Source organism: Maniola hyperantus, chromosome 12 (assembly GCF_902806685.2).
Source record: "Maniola hyperantus chromosome 12, iAphHyp1.2, whole genome shotgun sequence".
Taxonomy (NCBI): domain Eukaryota; kingdom Metazoa; phylum Arthropoda; class Insecta; order Lepidoptera; family Nymphalidae; genus Maniola; species Maniola hyperantus.
Window position 1 is genome coordinate 3,931,517 of NC_048547.1, and position 17,847 is coordinate 3,949,363.

The following is a 17,847-nucleotide window of genomic DNA, read 5'->3' on the forward strand; positions in this document are numbered from 1 at the left end:
TGCGCGTGACCGCCATTTTAGTGACGTCAGCACTAGACTGAAGTTTCGAATTGATGGTATATTTTTATTTCGGCCGACGTCATTTCGACATGATTCCCGCGCAATAGCAATTTGCGGGACTTATAGCGGCGATAGGCAACAGTAATCAAGAGAACACACAGATCAAAAATGATTCGCAGGGAACATTGTGAAAAGGTTAGCACTAATTTTATACCTATCAATTTGTTAGTAGGTTGTGTGTTACAGAATTAGCGCCATTCCTTATTATTTTAAAAAGTGAAAGAGTAGAGGCGTAGTAAGGGCATCTCGCGATCCCCCTCGCACGTCATTTTACAACAGGTACATTTTTCAGCTGGTCGATTCCGAAAAACCTGCGTCAGTCATTATTGCAATCGCAGTTGTGATTGGCTGAATTATTTGCTGTATTCTTGTTGCAACAATGCATTGTAGCCAATAGTGAGCGAGCGTGACATTGTAGCTGCATTCTACCGCAATCTAGCTCCAGATTTCAAAAGCTTCGTGGCTTGGCTTATGAATTCATTTAAATTTATTCTAGACTAGGTTATTCCTGCGACTTCATCCGCGTGGACTACACAAATTGCAAACCCCGGTTTTACCCTTTCGGGGTCGCATTTTCAAAAATCCTTTCTTAGCGGATGTCCAAGTCATAATAGCTATCTGCATGTAATCGAATGAAACAGAATTATTGACTTTTAATTCATTTATTTTTGTTGAATATATGTGACCCTTGATAAAGTGCAACCCTGAAAGGTGGTGAACAACAAGATATATCAACAAAAATTTTTTTTTCAATAATTTTAGTTTTTTTTTGAAGAATTAAGTTAATTCTGAGCGGATTCTACATACAATTGAATAAGACGAATCTAAAATTCGTTTAATGGGTTTCAAAGCGAAAGAAACGCAAAAATGTGTCTGTAGCAATATTTAATTCGAATATAATATAAAACGAATTAAAACTATTTATCACAAAAACATGAATTGTTTGTTTTAAACAAAGACATGAATGCCAAAAATATTTAAACAAAGTTAATGCCGATCATTATCTACAGTAGCGAGCGAAAAAAATAAGGCAAGGTTTCGTGTATAATTTGCGATATAAATTAATATAATCATCTAAACTACATAATAAGTGAAAATATATTTACTCTTGGAGTTCGTAGTTCACCTTGTGAAACACTGATGCTACTGTCGAGACCCAAATCTAGAACAATTTTTTTTTAAATTATCATCATTATAAAGTTTTTTTCAACTAAATACAAATAATAAAAATGCAGGATATACAGTTTATAAACAAAGGCCGGCCTTATCACTACAGTGATCTCTTCCAGGCAACCCGTACTTAAGGACTTATAGAACTGTAAGACTACATGGGACTTAATTACATTTAATCAGGTCAATTCAGCTTTGGTCCATAGAAAACACTAGTTCTGTTTGGAGATGTTTACGTATTCGTTCAGCTTTCGCGGCAAACAGGCATAAAATAAGGACAAGTGTGTTTTATCATGCGCATTCTAACGTCAGTGTTTAGCGCGGTTCCGCCACGTACAGCGCTAATCCGCCGCGTACAACACTGTTCCGTCGCGTACATCGCTAATCCGCCGCGTACAGCGCTGTACCGCCGCGTACAGCGCGGTTCCGCCACGTACAGCGCTAATCCGCCGCGTACAACACTGTTCCGTCGCGTACATCGCTAATCCGCCGCGTACAGCGCTGTTCCGCCGCGTACTACACTGTTCCGTCGCGTACAGCGCTAATCCGTCGCGTACAGCGCTAATCCGCCGCGTACAGCGCTGTACCGCCGCGTACAGCGCGGTTCCGCCACGTACAGCGCTAATCCGCCGCGTACAACACTGTTCCGTCGCGTACATCGCTAATCCGCCGCGTACAGCGCTGTTCCGCCGCGTACTACACTGTTCCGTCGCGTACAGCGCTAATCCGCCGCGTACAGCGCTGTACCGCCGCGTACAGCGCGGTTCCGCCACGTACAGCGCTAATCCGCTGCGTACAACATTGTTCCGTCGCGTACAGCGCTGTTCCGCCACGTACAACACTGTTCCGTCGCATGTTAGCCGTTAGCATGCTAGCAGCCGTAAAGTCCCGATTTTTTTAAGTCTCGCGGGGGACTCATTGATTTTCTCGTGCTCGTGGAACTCTGTCTATGTCTCTGCCTGTGCGATACTCACTGCACAGCGCGGCGGTCGCTCGTCGCTCAGAAGTTGTACCCTGTGGGCTCGGAGCTGGGCCCGAAGGTGAACTCTGTGGTGGAAGACACGTCGGGCAACACGCGCCCGTCCTCGCTCTCCGACCCGAAGTAGTTCTCGATGATCTCGAACGACTTCTGGTAGATGTCGAGGTTTTCGTGCGACTGGAGGAACTCTATTTTGTCTACGCCTGAAAAATCATTAAGTAATGTAAATTCCGCACTAGCCAGAGGACAATGTGGTAGAGTGGTAAACTATCAAACCCGTCATCCATAGAACCCAGAGTACCGACAAAATTGTGGCAGTCTCTACCAGGGGTATTACGGATATTCGCATCCGCATCAATTAATGCGGAGCTTTTGCGGATACGGATTCATATTTGCCACAAGTAACGACCAGAAAAGAAAGTGGGCGGCGCCAGAGTGGTGCGTGCCTCGCGCGTGTTAGCAAGTTGATATCTCCGTTCGCTAACTGACCAATCAAAAAGTATACAATGGTACCCAATAGGGTGTTACGGATATTCGCATCCGCTGATGTTAAATATTGGCATCCGCAACAACCCTGGTCTTTACATGCGGACACTAGATACTAAGTCTTGAACCCATATTAAAAATTCCACAGCCATGGTACTCTGCGAGCAAGTAATAAACGCAATAACTAGATGTCGCCACAATAATGGTCCTCAATCTCTCGCCATACATACTCAATCGCGCTAACGAAGTTTTCCCTACAAAGCACCATATATACAAATTCCAAGATACAGCAATTGCACCAGCTAGATCCCCAGATATAACAACAGTCTGAAGGGAGATCTTGCTATTGTAAGACCGCAGATACACCTGTATGTTTTACTCACTTAACGTAAGTAGCTTACGTGATTAACTTACGACAAATTTACTAATGTAAACACTCTTTAGTGTTGTCAATCAATTATGTAAGTTATTTACGTTAGTAAAACTTACGCCCTTACGGTTAAGCGCACATCACCTGATTCCATACAAAATGTTAACGGTCCTAAGGCAGTTACTTGAATGGCGACCTCTCGCCAGGAAGCAGTGTTGGCAGACCCTCCACTTACACTTGCTTGATCAGAGTGAGCAGGTCGCAAAGAAAAGGTATGCAGCCCTGTTAGAGGTGACTTACCAAAGCACTCTTCCAGTAGCACAGCATACGGATTGTCGCGCTGGTCGGCGTGCTGTCCCGCTTTCAGTATGTTGTCCAGTCCGTTGAGCGCCACTTGCACTGTCTTCGTGTCGGTCAGAGTGAGCAGGTCGCAGAGTGGCGGTATGCAGCCCTGTTGCACGAGGTAACTGGAAACAAACAACAGAATACAGTGTTCGTACAGGCATCAGGACATATTATGTCTCTTGTGGGAACACCAAACTACACGGCCTCGCGCCGCTTGAATCCAGTTTCTTCCTACGACTAGTTTGATGTCGTCTGTCCACCTTTTCGCCATACCAGTAGCTTGGGACTCCAAGCTATCACTTTTTCGAACTATGTGCCCTGCCCTTTGCCACTTCAGCTTCGCAACCCGCTGAGCTATGTCAGTTGCTCTGGTTCTCCTATGGATCTCTTCATTTCTGATTATATCCTACATTGGCTCCCCAGCAACACTCCCAGTAGTCCTAGCCGACATGGGTGCCTGCTTGGATTTTGGAGTGAGCTCGGCTGGCTGGAGTGATCCGGCGGAGACGCACCAGGGGTCTCACGTACAATGGACGGCTACATCTAAGAGCGGAAATGAAACCCAGGAAGAAAGTACAAGAATGATATATTTACCTAATTTGTTGATGTGTTCCTCCACTCGTCGCATTTGTTATCGCCCAGGCGGCCTCTTTCCTAGTTTTAAACTCTGCGTTTCTTAAAATGTCTATCAGCGTCGGGAATATGTTCGCGTCTATGACTGTCTGCAAATAAAATAAATAAAAATCTGTTTTAGAATGTACAGGTGACCTTTCATATGATGCCCCACTTGATATAGTCACTCACTTCGAAAGTTGAAAATACTAATTATTAGTTCATGACCACAATTTAATTTTTTTTTTGTGTGATCTAACCTTAAATTCGCGGTTTTCAGATTTTTCCCCAAATGTCAGCTATAAGATATACCTGCCTCCCAAATTTCATGATTCTAGGTCAACGGGAAGTACCCTGTAGGCTTCTTGATAGACAGACGGACAGACAGACAGACAACAAAGTGATCCTATAAGGGTTCCTTTTTTCCTTTTGAGGTACGGAACCCTAAAAAGATACTAATCTATTACATATTAGTCGAAACTGTCGAACTTAGTGCTGCAACAGCTGTTTTTGTGATCCCCGTATGTCTATTATAATAGTGTAGATATAGCGCATAACGGAGGCTCCTGCGGTAGTGGAGTGGTGCGGGAGGGTGACATTTGTTACCAGTTGACGAATCACTGAGCTCTCGCGTCACGTCATCACACCCCTCCCTACGTCATAATAGCTATCTGCATGCCAAATTTCAGCCCGATCCGTCCAATAGTTTGAGCTGTGCGTTGATAGATCAGTCAGTCAGCCAGTCACCTCTTCCTTTTATATATTATTTAAATCTAAACTAGATGATTCCTGCTACTTTGATGTAGATTTTATAGAAATCCCGTGGGAAGTATTTGATTTTCCGGGATATAATCGTGATCGTGCCGCACCTGTATCTGCGCCGCATTGCCGGCGGTGATGTTGGACAGCGTCCAGCACGCCTCCTTGCGCAGCGCCTCGGTGGCGGAGCGCAGCAGCGCGTGCAGGCTGGGCAGCGGGTTGCAGTTGAGCACGGCCTGCGTCTGCGCGTCGTTGCCCGTCACGATGTTGCCCACCGCGCGCAGCGCCGCCGACACCACTGTGTACTTGTTGTGCCTGCACACATTCATTATACTAAACTAATGAAGATACTTGACTATATTATAACTAATGATATCAACATGTGCTGCAATCTATGAGGGCCTATCAATATACCAGGGGTAGTTACGGATATTCGTATCCGCGTCCGCAAATGTGGAACATCCGCATTAGTTCAGACCTCCACATATTGATGTGGAATGCGGAGCTTTTACGAACTGCAAAGAAAGTGGATGGGACCAGAGTGGCACGTTTTGCTAGTTGAGATCTTCGTTCACTAACTGACTAATCAAAAAGTGGTACCCAACAGGGGTGTTACGGATATTGGCATCCGCATCCACAAATGCGGAACATTTACATAAATTCAGACATCCGCGTACGCGGATGTGAACTTCAGATAATCCGCATCCGCAACAACCCTGTATACGTCGATGATACTCACATAAGCAGCTCGACCAGACGCCTGCAGACGCCCGCGTCGATGACTGCTTGGATCTTCTCGTTGGGCCCGTCGGACAGGTAGGACAGCGCCCAGCACGCGTCGCTCAGTACGTCGGCGTCCATGTGGTGCAGCAGCCGCGCCAGCACCGGGATGCCTGCCACATCGGGCGGTAAAGTAGGGGTTTGCAATTTGTGTACTCCACACTGACGAAGTCGTGGGCATAAGCTAGTATAGATAAATCAGTCAGTCAGTTTTTCCTTTTATATATTTAGATTAAAAGATTAAATACCTGGTGCAACAGCTTCAAAGTTTGTGGGGGGATTTTTTCCTCTACAGAGATTTGACAGTGTCCATACTGCATTTTTCGTCATAGATAATCTTGAATACTTATTTAGGATACTGAAACAATGAAAGCTTATTAATTAGAATACTAAAACACGACGTCTATTAAAATACGTAAGCAAAAACATAATCGAGAAAAATTTACTGCGTGCCTAATTAATGCCGTATATAAATGTAATAATTAAAGCCATATGTCACTAGAAGAATGTTAAATATGCATGTGGAAAGGACGACGAAGAAAAAAATAGGAGAGGACGACCCAAGAAAAGGTGGATAGATCGCGTGAAAGAGGATATGCGTGTAAAAGAGGTGGATAATGCGTTGACGGATGACAAAAGTGAGTGGAAGAAAAAGACATGTTGTGCCGACCCCACGTAGCGTGGGATAAGGTACGGAAGAAGAAGAAGAAGCCTAAATAATGCCGTGCCAATTAGTTTTTCACTCAGTTACTGACACAGATACTGTGGTGCGCTGTACATACCGATATTCGATGGCGCTACAGAACATATCTTTAATCGCGCACTATATAGCCCATATACTAGCGGTGTGCAACGTCGCCGATGCGACGTTGCACACCGCTAGTATATGGGCTATAAGAACGACGTCGCACCTCAATGCGATTCCCAGAATTCCCACGAAGCGATATGAATCGTTGAATTTATGTCGTACCGCTAGTATGGAGTTTGAATCGCGGAAACAAAGTTTACAATATGGAGTATTATTCTTATACATAATAGTTTTCCATACTGAAAACTTTGTTCCAAGACAACAGTCAACCTCCCCCTCGTGGTCGCCTCGGTAGCTCGAAGGGAGATCTTCTTATTGTCCCGTCGTGCCTACATTACGTGCTTCCTTACAATACGACGTGCAAATTCACCCAGGTTGACTCGAAGAGGCTCTCTCCATCTCTGGAATAAGGATCAGCACTCACTCCAGCAGGGGCGGCAGCAGCCCCGCAGCTAGCACCGCGTCTCTGCAGCGCGGCGAGTCCCCGGCCACGTTGCCGAGCGCCCACACCGCCTGCTCGCGCACGTCGTCGCCCGCGCCCGCGCCCGCCAGCGCCACCAGCACGGGCACCGCTCCGCACTCCACTACAACGCGCGTTTGCTCCGACGACCCTGAGGCTATGTTAGTTAGCGCCCATGCCGCTTCGAACTGCAATGAAGACCACTAATGTATAAAATAATATGTTAACCTGAAAGGAAAAATAATTCAAGTTTCTAGGTCATAAAATAGAAGCTGTATGTAGATAGATAGAAAACTTTATTGCATACAAAACATGAAATAACCAAGACAAAACAAAGAAACTAAAAACTGAAAACAATTGTATGCAATGGCGGCCTTATTGCTCAGAGCAATCTCCACCAGGCAACCTTTGGTCAAAGGTGAAACTTGTAGGTGTGTTGGATAGTACTTGCAATGCACGGAATCTTATTCAGGTAGATATTAAGCAATATACAATGTAGAACTTTTTAAAATCGTACCTGTAATGTGGGATTCGAACTATTTGTTAGAAATTCAACAAATTTAGGAACAATTCCCGTCCTTATCACTTCGTCGATGGGAGGGTTGGGCTCCCGACTGAGCAGCTTGCGGAACTTCTGCGTGGCCGTCACCTGCTCCTGCACGTCGGCGCCATACAGCGCCGCCACCATGGCGGGCGAGATGTCGTCCGACGACGACACTGTCAAGTCTTCCTGCAAACAAATAATAACTAGCAGATTCCCGGCGTGTGCTATATGCTAAAAAAAATATCTAAAACTATCTTCGCATTATTGCCTTTCTATGAAACCGCTTTGGTGCACATCAACTGGATGGTTTCAAGTAGAAACATGTTTTGTGTTTTATACTTAAGATAAAAAAAATATCCTCCCCAATGAATTTCGGCCACGGCTGCCAATCTCCATGGAGATTAGTAGACTGCGCGCGAGATATTATAGAATAGAATAGAATGTTTTTTATTCATGTAAACTTTTTACAAGTGCTTATGAATAGTCAGGTAGTTTTAATTTACCACTGGTTCGGAATGCCATTCCTACCGAGCAACGTTCCTATAGTGCACAAGTGGCAGCAAATACAGGTGCATGCTCTATTCCTTCACTGACATAGCCCGCTATAACAGGAATCTGACCCGACCGGAGAGAGAGATCAGGCGCAGGACCAACTGCTTAACGTGCTCTCTGACCGATACCGACATCCGAACCGATATGCGTTCGTCCCGTCTTCCTCTTCTTCTTCTTCTTTGCTCTGGGCTGGTTTCCGCACTTAAACGTTTCCGTCTGTTGTTCGTCCCGTCACGACACGCTGTTATATTTCCGGCTTAACACTAATTCAACCTGTCAAACTTAACTGAATGTTATGTTTAACATGCAATTCCTCACCTGAACAGCAAGATCAGGTGTGTCCGGTGTTGGCAAGTTAACATTTCTCCGTTTGAACAGTTGCTGTTCCCGTTTCTGTTTCCGCAGCTGAACGCCCTCCTCTTCGCGCCGACGCCGCAACTCGTCGGCGCTGAGCCCCACGTTCTTGTAACGATGCTTGTGACCACCAGACATCTGTTGATAACAACACCTATGTTTGTAGAATTGTTTCTTTCTATATTCAGCAACTAGTGGTTACCCCAAGTGTAATTGTTTCATTCTATATTCAGCAACTAGTGGATACCCTGAGTGTAATTGTTTCATCCTATATTCAGCAACTAGTGGATACCCTGAGTGTAATTGTTTCATTCTATATTCAGCAACTAGTGGATACCCTGAGTGTAATTGTTTCATTCTATATTCAGCAACTAGTGGATACCCTGAGTGTAATTGTTTCATTCTTTATTCAGCAACTAGTGGATACCCTGAATGTAATTGTTTCATTCTATATTCAGCAACTAGTGGATACCCTGGGTGTACTACTACGCTAAAAAATAATGTGCCTAAACCATTGTTTTAGTGGTCTAAACCCCAGACCGGACATCTGTTGATAACAAGACCCATGCTGTAAGATTTTTCATTCTTTATTAAGCAACTGGCGGATACTGTGAGTGTTCTACTACGCTAAAGAAGAATGTGCCTAATGCATTGTTTTAGTGGTCCAAAACCAACTTTGCATTATTGCCTTTCTTATGAGCCCCAGTTTGGGGTACATTGGTTGGATTGTTTCAGTCTATAATGGACATAGGTAAAAACATTATTGTGTTTTATATATTAAAGATTTATTGTTATAGATATCCAACCACAGTACAACAATGTTTATGGAAATGATTTGATTTTGCAGATAATTTTGTATGCAACAGCAAACAATAAAAAACAATGCTCTTTTTGAACACAAAATCCACTGTCCACCATGCTGGTCAAGTGTACACTGACAGACTTTACACACCTTTGAGAATGAAGGCACTCTCAGTTATGCAGATTCTTACATTCTTATTTCACCGTTAAATCAAGTAATATCTAATTGCTTAAAAGTACACACATAACTGTGCGTGCCCAAAATCAAACTCTGCACCCCCAAATAGGCTATAAGGCTGAAATCTTATTGAATAGAATATCACCGCTTCATTCTAACTTAACATTACTATAATAGTTCTATGAAGATTTTCAGATGGAAGAATTGTTACTCAATTGCATAAACAGATGAAAGGTATGCAATGTATATGTGACAGATTGATATAAGGATACTGCAGGGGTTAATGCATCCCGATTTGTAATATTGCATTATTTTCTTATAATAACATTATTTGCTATAAGGTATTGTAATTTGCAAATCCACCTTTCATTTCACAATTTCAAGGTTACTGTTAACTCTAAAGAGCCTTCTTTCAGTACATAAGTAATAAGCAGTTTAAAATCTACATGATATACTTCAGAAAAAAATTGAACCAATGTAAAATGATATTATAGTCATATAGTCTGAAAGAAATGTTTCATATCTTGCATTAAATGTAGCCAATACATAGTAAATCTTGAAATTACAAAAGATAATTAGCCAAACAATACCACAAATGAAAATATAATCAAATAGGTAGGTACGTACGTACGTACGATTTAACATCACATAAGTGATTGATTACTTGCAATCTTATCAAGATAATAAACTGAATTAGAATATTTTACTTAATATTTAAAAAATTGAGATGTGGTCAACCAGAAGGTACACTCCAATGCCATATTGTTTTTTAAATAAAATTTTAAATACATACATAATTAGGTTGATAATATAGTCCAATAAATCTGTCTCAAAATGATTTTAAACCAAATATAGTCTGAATCATTACGTTGCTGAAACCTTATGAAAAATAAAACAAACAGTCTTGCTAGTGTCAACCTTAGACTATTCTGTAAAAAGACCAATACACAAGGAAAATGAGGTACAACGTTGTTTTCTGGTATCCGTATTTAGTAAAGAAAAGCTTCAAAAACGCTCGATAAAACCGATTCGCGAGAATAATATAAATTAAACTGTAGGTAAATCACACCGTTTGAAAGAACTAGTTTTATTTTTCGGCTATCTGGCTATTAGGTCTGTTTTATCTTATTTATTCGAGTAACAACTTTATACTTATTACTTACTGTGCTTAATAATAATATCAGAAAATTGAATGCACAATCGATCCACCATTTATTTTCTGCTCAAATTTTCTAAATTCTAATACCAATTATTCAAGTACTTGATTTTAATGACGTTTAATCGTTGACCACAAATGACTAATCTTGAAGACTGGACTGGCCACTGGGACTTGGGAGTTGGGACATATGTTATTGGTCTGTGGTACTTCTGTGGTTGTACTGCAGCCAGCACAAATATATATCTACAGATATGCAACTAGCGTGGCCCCTGTAGCCCCTCTCTCTCAAACAGAGGTACAAAGGTACTTACTTGTAAAATGTTATTCCTTCTATTTTACGTTCGCTTAGGCTATTGTAGCCTAGTTAGTATACTGCAACCCACCATTACACAGTAACTTAAAAAAGAAAATTAAAACTGTATTCAATTTTGAAAGCTTCGATGGGAGCTTCATACTCGTGCCTTTTGGTGTGGAGACTTTGGAGCCGTGGGGCCCGGGGGCTTGAGCTCTTTTTGAGGATATTTCAAAAAGGGTTATTGAGTCAACCGGGGACCCGAGAGCTAACTAGGCGAGGCCAAACTAATTCATCTACCTTGGTCGAAGAATTAGTTTGGCCATCCAAAAGGGTAGGTAATGCTGCCAGCATCTTGGGTACAATGCCTCGCTGCAGTGGTCTTCATGAGGTTTTAGATTTAGTTTAAATTATTTTAGTCTTATTTATTTTATTTTATACTTTTTATTTAGATTTAAGATTATTTTCAAAACAAATCCATTATTTCCTTAAAATACTTGAGTCAACATAACCTCAACTCACATCGTTGGTCAAGATCTCACGTTCAAAATACATCTTGACAAACAAAAAAAGTGGCTACGGTGATAAAGGACAAAAAATATCATTTGTCACGTTCTAATAAGAGCTTAAATGGATTTGACTATCTCGCTCTAACAGTAAGAGTTACAATGCTACTTCTTACTTCTACAGGTATTTAGTATTAGGCACATAGAGCAGAAACAAAGAGGAGATGTTGTATTAAGATTTCCCTATGAAATATCGAGTGACATTTTGCGGGGTGAGGGGTTGTGGAACGCCGCCCACTTCTCAATTTTCCATCTGCGGGTTAGTAGCAAAACTACTCGCTTAGCGACCTAACATCGATATATTGATGTCACTACATAGTTCAGCTATCTCACACTAGATGTCAATAAGTGTAGAAACAATTTAATAATTACGTATAAAATTACTTACAAATGAAATGTGATACCATTCATAGCATCAGAACGTCTGTCTGAATAACTTTGACACGATAAAACACAACACTTCATCCTTTTGTTCTTAAAAACGCGAAAACACGCCGATAATACGAGTCTCAATATATGTGAACCTGACGAACGCAGACAGCATACTAACTAAGGCCCCGCCCACAGTGATGACGTCAGGACCTAGTTGAAAATCACAGTGCACAGTTGCTTAGGCCAACTCCTCTTTGTTTCTGCTCTATGATTAGGCAGCTGGACTAAAGTTTGTGATAAACAGTGTTGCCAGTTGTAGTATATTGCTCTAGACTAGTATATAGTATATAATGATCTGTGATAAGCTGTGGGTCTGTCCGTGTGCAAAATTATACCAAGACCAAGGTTGTTTCAAGATCTTTTTTTTGCTACCCAATTGAAATTGTATCATTTTGAAACACGGGAATATTGGATGGTATCGTCGTAATTAGTGCAATGAATAACTTTTTAATTCGATCTTCACTATGTACACTGAGAAGACGGCATATGTGTACTCCTGGAGCACCCCAGTCCGCTAACCGTGCTTCAGCGGGCCCGAGATATAAACCTAGCGAGTTTCAGAAGTTTATTTTGGTGTGGACTAAGAAATTTAAGAGCAAAGCTGAAATACCCCAATTTGTGTCGTACGTACCTAGTTTTTTATGATATGTTATGCAATATTTAGATTTAGTAACATCATATTAAGTAGATTAGCTAATAATAAGCAAATTGTATTGTAAGTAGGCCCTACCTAATGAAAAAAAAAATATATTTTAGGCCTGAGTTAATAGAGAGGTCCAGGAGTCAAGCAAGGATTAAGATAGCAAACATTTTGATAATCCTCACTGGTCTCGCCAGCTTCGGAGCAGTTTTGTCTGGTAGAGCCGCAGCTAAGAGAGGTGAATCTGTCCATCAAATGAATTTAGACTGGCACAAAAAATATGAAGAAGACTATAAGAAAAAACAAGATGCTGATCAAGGCTAAATATTATTATTAAATATTTATGAAAATATTTTATGTAGAATGCTTTAACATTAATGTACCCTATGTACATATGTATGTAATATTTTAAGTACCCTAACTATTGAGATCAATGCTAAATATTTCTAATGTGTTATGTAGAATGATTTAACAATAAATGTACAAAACTTAATATTTTTAACTATTGAGAATAAAATATTTTAATTTATATAGCAATTTTCATTTACTTGATATCATAAATTTATTTTGCAATATTTTAATCATGAACGCCGCAAAATAGCAAATATTTTATTTTTAGATTATCATTTTGGTAAAAACCTTGTTTGTCACTTTGCTAAGTTGAAAAGTTTGAAGATAATCTTGATAACATATTGAGTAGTGATAAGAAGTGTGCATTAAAAAATTATGTCCACAATATATGTACTAGATCATGATGATAGAGGATAGTTAACTTCCCTTTAAATAAACAGAAAAGTTGAAAAGTCTATTGTTTGTAGTGATAATTAATTTTTGGACCATAAACAAGTCTGAATGACCATTAATAATATTGAGATTTTTTAGATGGAAATTAAAAGAAAACTGCAACTAACTATTCATATATTTATATACACAAACCCTACCACATTCAAATGCATGCTTATCAGTCTTCATAAGTTATTTGGTTTATAATATGTTCTACATTTTTCTTTAAACAGTTTTGTGGTCTTTTCTTTTATTACTTCTTCCACACTGAGCTCAGTTTGCAGGAGGCGTAACTGAAAAATATAAAATAATTAATTTTAAATAAAATTATTGTACATCAACTTTAAGAAAGCAGTTTCGTAAGCGATGTCTCTGTCGCTATTGAGACGACAAAACGTCACATAGGCATGAGTGATAGTGACAATGCTCTACAAAGCCGAAATCTCTTTCTAAAGGTTGATATAAAATATTTCCTGCCGGTTACTATACTAGTTTAATTATCATTCATATTGCCTCAGAAACAATACCAACACATTATCAAGTATGCTGAGTAGGTATTGGTGTCTTCTTATGATCCTACCAATAATAATAATAATAATCAATAAACTGGGTATTTTCAAATTTTTACACAAAAAGTTATTGATATATTGGCACCGATTCTCTAGTCTCTCTCTAAACTAAATTTAGAGTATCTGCATCCTTTTCTTTTTACTAATGCTAAAAAAGGAACGGAACATGACTTTCGCATTTAAAGACTAAATTTTAGTGCACAATACAAATTTAAAGAGTAGGTTCGCGAGTGTGTGCTAAAATCACGGGTTTTACCATCTAAAAATTAAATTTAGAAATGTCAAACTGCTTCTGTCCTTTTCATATTACAATAGTAAGAAGAGGGTGCGAATACTCTAAAATTAGGTTGTGCTTAGAATCGGTGCCATTATCTGGTTTTAGATTTTGAAATTGACTTCAAAATCCATTTCTATATATCAATTTTAGGAGTGCTCGTAACAAACTAAAAACTTTAATATTTACTTCCCAGCTCAGTTCTATGGTTCTGTGTTTCAATTGCAATTTTTTTCAAGTTTATTAATATGTTGCTGTTGTTGCAATGAAGCTTTATGCTACCACCCACTAGATGGGTTGTTCTGAATAAAAATGTTTGCAGGCAGCAGCCTGCTACTCACTTTTGCTTATAACTTAGAAGACTCCTGCCACTGTCATATTAATTTAAACAGCTTCACAGAATAATATTATCGACTCATCCAATGCATAGTGCACAGATCCTTTTGGATCACTGCAAGACCAAGATAGCTCAAGTGTGTACACTAAATCAAGGTACAGGAGGAATGTTGGACAGCATTTCTATTTATCATCATTATCACCTGAATTCAGCTGCTACCTGCGACTTGTTTCATGTTGTCTGCATCAGCATTTATTATTATTGTTGCATAATATGTGGGATAAGTTTGTCTATGTGAGATAAGATAAATATGTATTAATTACCTTCCTTTGTTCAGATTTAAGATTCCTCATCACATCGATGTCATCAGGTGTACTCTCCTTTGCCGCCTTTAATTTCTTTACAGATTCAGCAGTTGACACTATGCAGTTTTTTATAACATTTTCCCTCTCGCTGTGTCCTTTTTCTATCTGTTGGAATAGGTCTTGACAAACCAATGTTGGGTATATTTTACTTTTAAACGACTCTGTTGGTAAAGATGTATTTAAAGTGTAAACTATTTTGTCATCAAGTACGCGCATCTTTTTCAGGACATCCTAAACCAAAGAGAAATAAAAGTTGAAACAATGATGATACATGAAGATCCACATTAATGCTTCTATTATAGCGGATTCAACACATTTTGACACCACAGTGATTTATTTTGTTTTTATTTGATAAATTAAGTCCACTATACTTTATAGGTTATAATTGAACTACCGTATATTAAATATTTTAACATTTATGAAATACTGACTTCAAGTTGTGACGCTATGATCAAAACTTTAAACTATGCTATTAAATACATAATAAATTAATAAAAACAAACCTGAAATTCTAAAAAATCCGGACAAATCATTGAGCGTTTTTAAAGTTTTCACTTTTCTGTAAATAAAAAAAATTATAAGTGATTTTGGTCTGTGCCTCTGTGGTGATTATAATCTAATCATCTAGTCTTTATGATAATCCTACTCTATGTTCATGGCACAGAGTACATTGAATATCGTAGATAGAGTAATGAAGGTAGATTAAAGTACTATGTAACCGCGTATGAGATAGCGATAGCACGACGTAACGATGAATTAACACGACAATTATTATCATTGTTTAGTAGTCAATATTTGTATTAACCGATCAACAATATTTGTATTAAACGTTTTTCATGTGAAAACAAGTAAATAACTGATGAGAAATACAATTACGCCACGAATTGTTAGTTTGTTTTGCAACTTCTTGTATGTATTCTTGAAAAAACCAGTTACACGATAAGGGACAAAAAATAGATTAGCTGCGTCTCTGTTTATCACATTAGAAACTTTATCTGTGCTCTCTTTTTAGTGCGAATGAGAAAGCAAACGTTCCTGCATCTACCTTTATTACTCTATCTACGCCTCTAGGTTATACATCTGTGCACTAAGTTCTATCTTTTTTTGTCTATGAAAATCTTTCTTTCCTGACAAAAGTCAAAATGAAGTAGGTTTGTTTTGTATTTCAGTAAATCTTAATAATCTTACCATATTCTGTTGTGTTATTGCGTAAATATTGAAGTGGAGTGAGTTATATTTATCATGAGTGTTTTATTTGCAGGATTGGACTTTGTGCCTACAGTGGATTTAAAATATATCCTGGCCATGGAAAAACCATGGTTAAGGTTGATGGCAAGGTAATGTAGCAATTTTTTAAGTAAAATAAACTATAGTTTATATTCAGTCAACATTAAATTAAAGAACTGAAAGAATTAGGAACCGAATTACCTACTCCATTTAAATATTTGACGAATAGGTTATAAATTTATTGAGACACAATTTTGTTGCATAAAATCATCGATGTATAAAATAATTGCACAACTATTTATATTTAATGGTAATTCAATTGTACAAATGTACAGGATACGTAGTTCGTACAACAGTAGCTCTGTTATTCCCAGGCACATTTTAACAGTATTTCCTAATGCCCGATTTTATATTGTAATACATTGATGATTGTATTTGTGTTAATAACATTGTTTCATCAAATACTTATTAGGATTCAAGACTAACCATTAACTAACATGATTAAAAATTGTCTTTCTATTTCAGTCATTCACATTCTTAAATTCAAAATGTGAAGCCGCTCATTTGATGAGGAGGAATCCTCGCAAAGTGACATGGACTGTGCTCTACAGGTAAGTGTTATTTTTTATATTTTATTTTTTTATTAAACTTATAGTATGCGACAAGTCTAGATCGCAATCGGGGAGGGAACGCCCCGCGCTAACCCGGTGCGGGCGAGCGCGGGTGTCGTGCGGGGCGCCCCCCGCCTCTTACCCTGTTTGCCATCTCAACCTGTCTCTGACTATACTTTTGAGATAATCCTAACGGCAACTGTCTACTGGCCCGCTACTAAGCATGGGTCTCCTCTCAGTCTTGGCTTCACCAAACTTGCAAAGTGTGGTGAAGACCCAGACCACTGAAAACTTTATGGAGAACTTTCAGGCATAAGGTGTTTTTCTTCTCCGTTAAAGCAAACAAACATATCAAGCTTTTATTGATTTAAATTTTGATTTGCTGATTTTTCTATTTAATATTACAGACGCAAGTTCAAGAAGGGTCAAGAAGAAGAACAGGCAAAGAAACGTACCAGAAGGACCCAGAAATTCCAGAGAGCCATAGTTGGCGCTTCCCTCAGTGATATCATGGCCAAGCGTAACATGAAGCCAGAGGTCAGGAAAGCTCAGAGGGATCAAGCTATCAAGTAAGCACAGATTATTAAAAACCTCACATCTGGTGGGAGGCTTTAGCTGTGGCCGTTGAATATATTGAAAAAAATGCTTTGATTTGATAAAATGATTTACACTAAACATGAGCACATCAGTCAGTTCAGTGTGGTTGTAGCTTTAATACTAAATTAGAACTTTATATCGGAAGTATTCAAGCAACCAAACAAAACTTAGATTTAGGCTCTATCCGCACACCTCAGTGCCAGCATGTGACAGTCTGTGATCCGCTAGTGCACTATGGGTCTGTGTTATCTGCACTTCAGTGCCACCAGTGCTATGTGGTCAGTGATTTTGAGTACATTCGAGAGGTAAATCACGGTTACACATATCTGATGTGTGCGGTTAGGTCTTTCGCATCAAATAGTCTGAGTTTAGTGTGGGCTCTTCTTAGACATGGGCGCGTTTGGAACCCTCGTAGCTTTAGTTTTAAGTTCGCGTAATAATTATCACCACTATATCTTACAAATACAACAACAGACTTACAAAAAGAGTAATTTATTACCTATTTTGAATAAATTATTTGAATTTTTTGAATAAGTACTAAAGTGGTAATTCTTTGTTTCAAGGGCTGCAAAGGAACAGAAGAAATCAACTAAAGCTGCAAAGAAGACCACAGCACCTCCAACAAAAGCGAAGGCACCACCCAAAGCTAAAGCTGCTAAAGTGAGTCAGAAGGCAGCGCCGCGCGTTGGTGGAAAACGATGAGACCATTCTAATAAATAATCTTTAACAACCCAATG

At 39.4% G+C, this 17,847-nt stretch overlaps 4 protein-coding genes and 1 long non-coding RNA gene across 6 annotated transcripts in view; 2 read left to right on the forward strand and 3 right to left on the reverse strand.

The window, feature by feature from the left end:
• Positions 1-17,847, reverse strand: part of LOC138403101 (uncharacterized) — a 110,415-nt gene that overhangs the window by 13,864 nt on the left and 78,704 nt on the right. The gene's annotated exons all lie outside the window — the stretch shown is intronic.
• Kap-alpha1 (karyopherin alpha1) lies at positions 929-10,578 on the reverse strand. Of its 2 annotated transcripts, none has more exons than XM_069502012.1 (11): positions 10,422-10,578; positions 8,244-8,417; positions 7,347-7,559; positions 6,794-7,017; positions 5,810-5,919; positions 5,521-5,674; positions 4,892-5,096; positions 4,005-4,132; positions 3,366-3,532; positions 2,210-2,412; positions 929-1,222 (listed from the first exon to the last, which is right to left on the reverse strand). In XM_069502012.1, the coding sequence occupies exons 2-10, from the start codon at positions 8,415-8,417 to the stop codon at positions 2,231-2,233; spliced, it is 1,557 nt and encodes a 518-aa protein (XP_069358113.1). In that variant the 5' UTR covers positions 10,422-10,578; the 3' UTR covers positions 929-1,222; positions 2,210-2,230. The 2 variants fall into 2 exon arrangements, with proteins under 2 accessions (XP_069358113.1, XP_034830125.1); XM_034974234.2 differs by having other exon boundaries at positions 2,205-2,412.
• Positions 12,008-12,876, forward strand: LOC117987279 (UPF0389 protein CG9231). Its single transcript, XM_034974238.2, has 2 exons — positions 12,008-12,330; positions 12,464-12,876. The coding sequence occupies exons 1-2, from the start codon at positions 12,143-12,145 to the stop codon at positions 12,669-12,671; spliced, it is 396 nt and encodes a 131-aa protein (XP_034830129.1). The 5' UTR covers positions 12,008-12,142; the 3' UTR covers positions 12,672-12,876.
• On the reverse strand, positions 13,255-15,318 carry Ccdc58 (Coiled-coil domain-containing 58). Its single transcript, XM_034974237.2, has 3 exons — positions 15,179-15,318; positions 14,634-14,906; positions 13,255-13,423 (listed from the first exon to the last, which is right to left on the reverse strand). Exons 1-3 carry the CDS (start codon positions 15,206-15,208, stop codon positions 13,316-13,318), a joined length of 411 nt encoding a protein of 136 aa, XP_034830128.1. The 5' UTR covers positions 15,209-15,318; the 3' UTR covers positions 13,255-13,315.
• Positions 15,728-17,840, forward strand: RpL24 (ribosomal protein L24). Its single transcript, XM_034974236.2, has 5 exons — positions 15,728-15,822; positions 15,937-16,012; positions 16,428-16,513; positions 16,921-17,082; positions 17,674-17,840. Exons 1-5 carry the CDS (start codon positions 15,818-15,820, stop codon positions 17,810-17,812), a joined length of 468 nt encoding a protein of 155 aa, XP_034830127.1. The 5' UTR covers positions 15,728-15,817; the 3' UTR covers positions 17,813-17,840.

What these genes read in the sequence shown, in the direction of transcription:
- Kap-alpha1 (XM_069502012.1), bottom strand. Translation starts at nt 8,417, where the DNA reads ATGTCTGGTGGTCACAAGCATCGTTACAAGAACGTGGGGCTCAGCGCC. An exon ending in CTGCTGCCGCCCCTGCTGGA is followed by an intron (nt 5,920 to 6,793) that starts GTGAGTGCTGAT and finishes TCATTGTTTCAG; the next exon opens with TATCCTAAATAAGTATTCAA. An exon ending in CGTCTGGTCGAGCTGCTTAT is followed by an intron (nt 5,097 to 5,520) that starts GTGAGTATCATC and finishes GAATGTGTGCAG; the next exon opens with GCACAACAAGTACACAGTGG.
- LOC117987279 (XM_034974238.2), top strand. Translation starts at nt 12,143, where the DNA reads ATGAATAACTTTTTAATTCGATCTTCACTATGTACACTGAGAAGACGG. An exon ending in GAAATACCCCAATTTGTGTC is followed by an intron (nt 12,331 to 12,463) that starts GTACGTACCTAG and finishes AATATATTTTAG; the next exon opens with GCCTGAGTTAATAGAGAGGT.
- Ccdc58 (XM_034974237.2), bottom strand. Translation starts at nt 15,208, where the DNA reads ATGATTTGTCCGGATTTTTTAGAATTTCAG. An exon ending in CGGATTTTTTAGAATTTCAG is followed by an intron (nt 14,907 to 15,178) that starts GTTTGTTTTTAT and finishes TCTTTGGTTTAG; the next exon opens with GATGTCCTGAAAAAGATGCG. An exon ending in TTAAATCTGAACAAAGGAAG is followed by an intron (nt 13,424 to 14,633) that starts GTAATTAATACA and finishes TATATTTTTCAG; the next exon opens with TTACGCCTCCTGCAAACTGA.
- RpL24 (XM_034974236.2), top strand. An exon ending in TGGTTAAGGTTGATGGCAAG is followed by an intron (nt 16,013 to 16,427) that starts GTAATGTAGCAA and finishes TTTCTATTTCAG; the next exon opens with TCATTCACATTCTTAAATTC. An exon ending in ACATGGACTGTGCTCTACAG is followed by an intron (nt 16,514 to 16,920) that starts GTAAGTGTTATT and finishes TTAATATTACAG; the next exon opens with ACGCAAGTTCAAGAAGGGTC.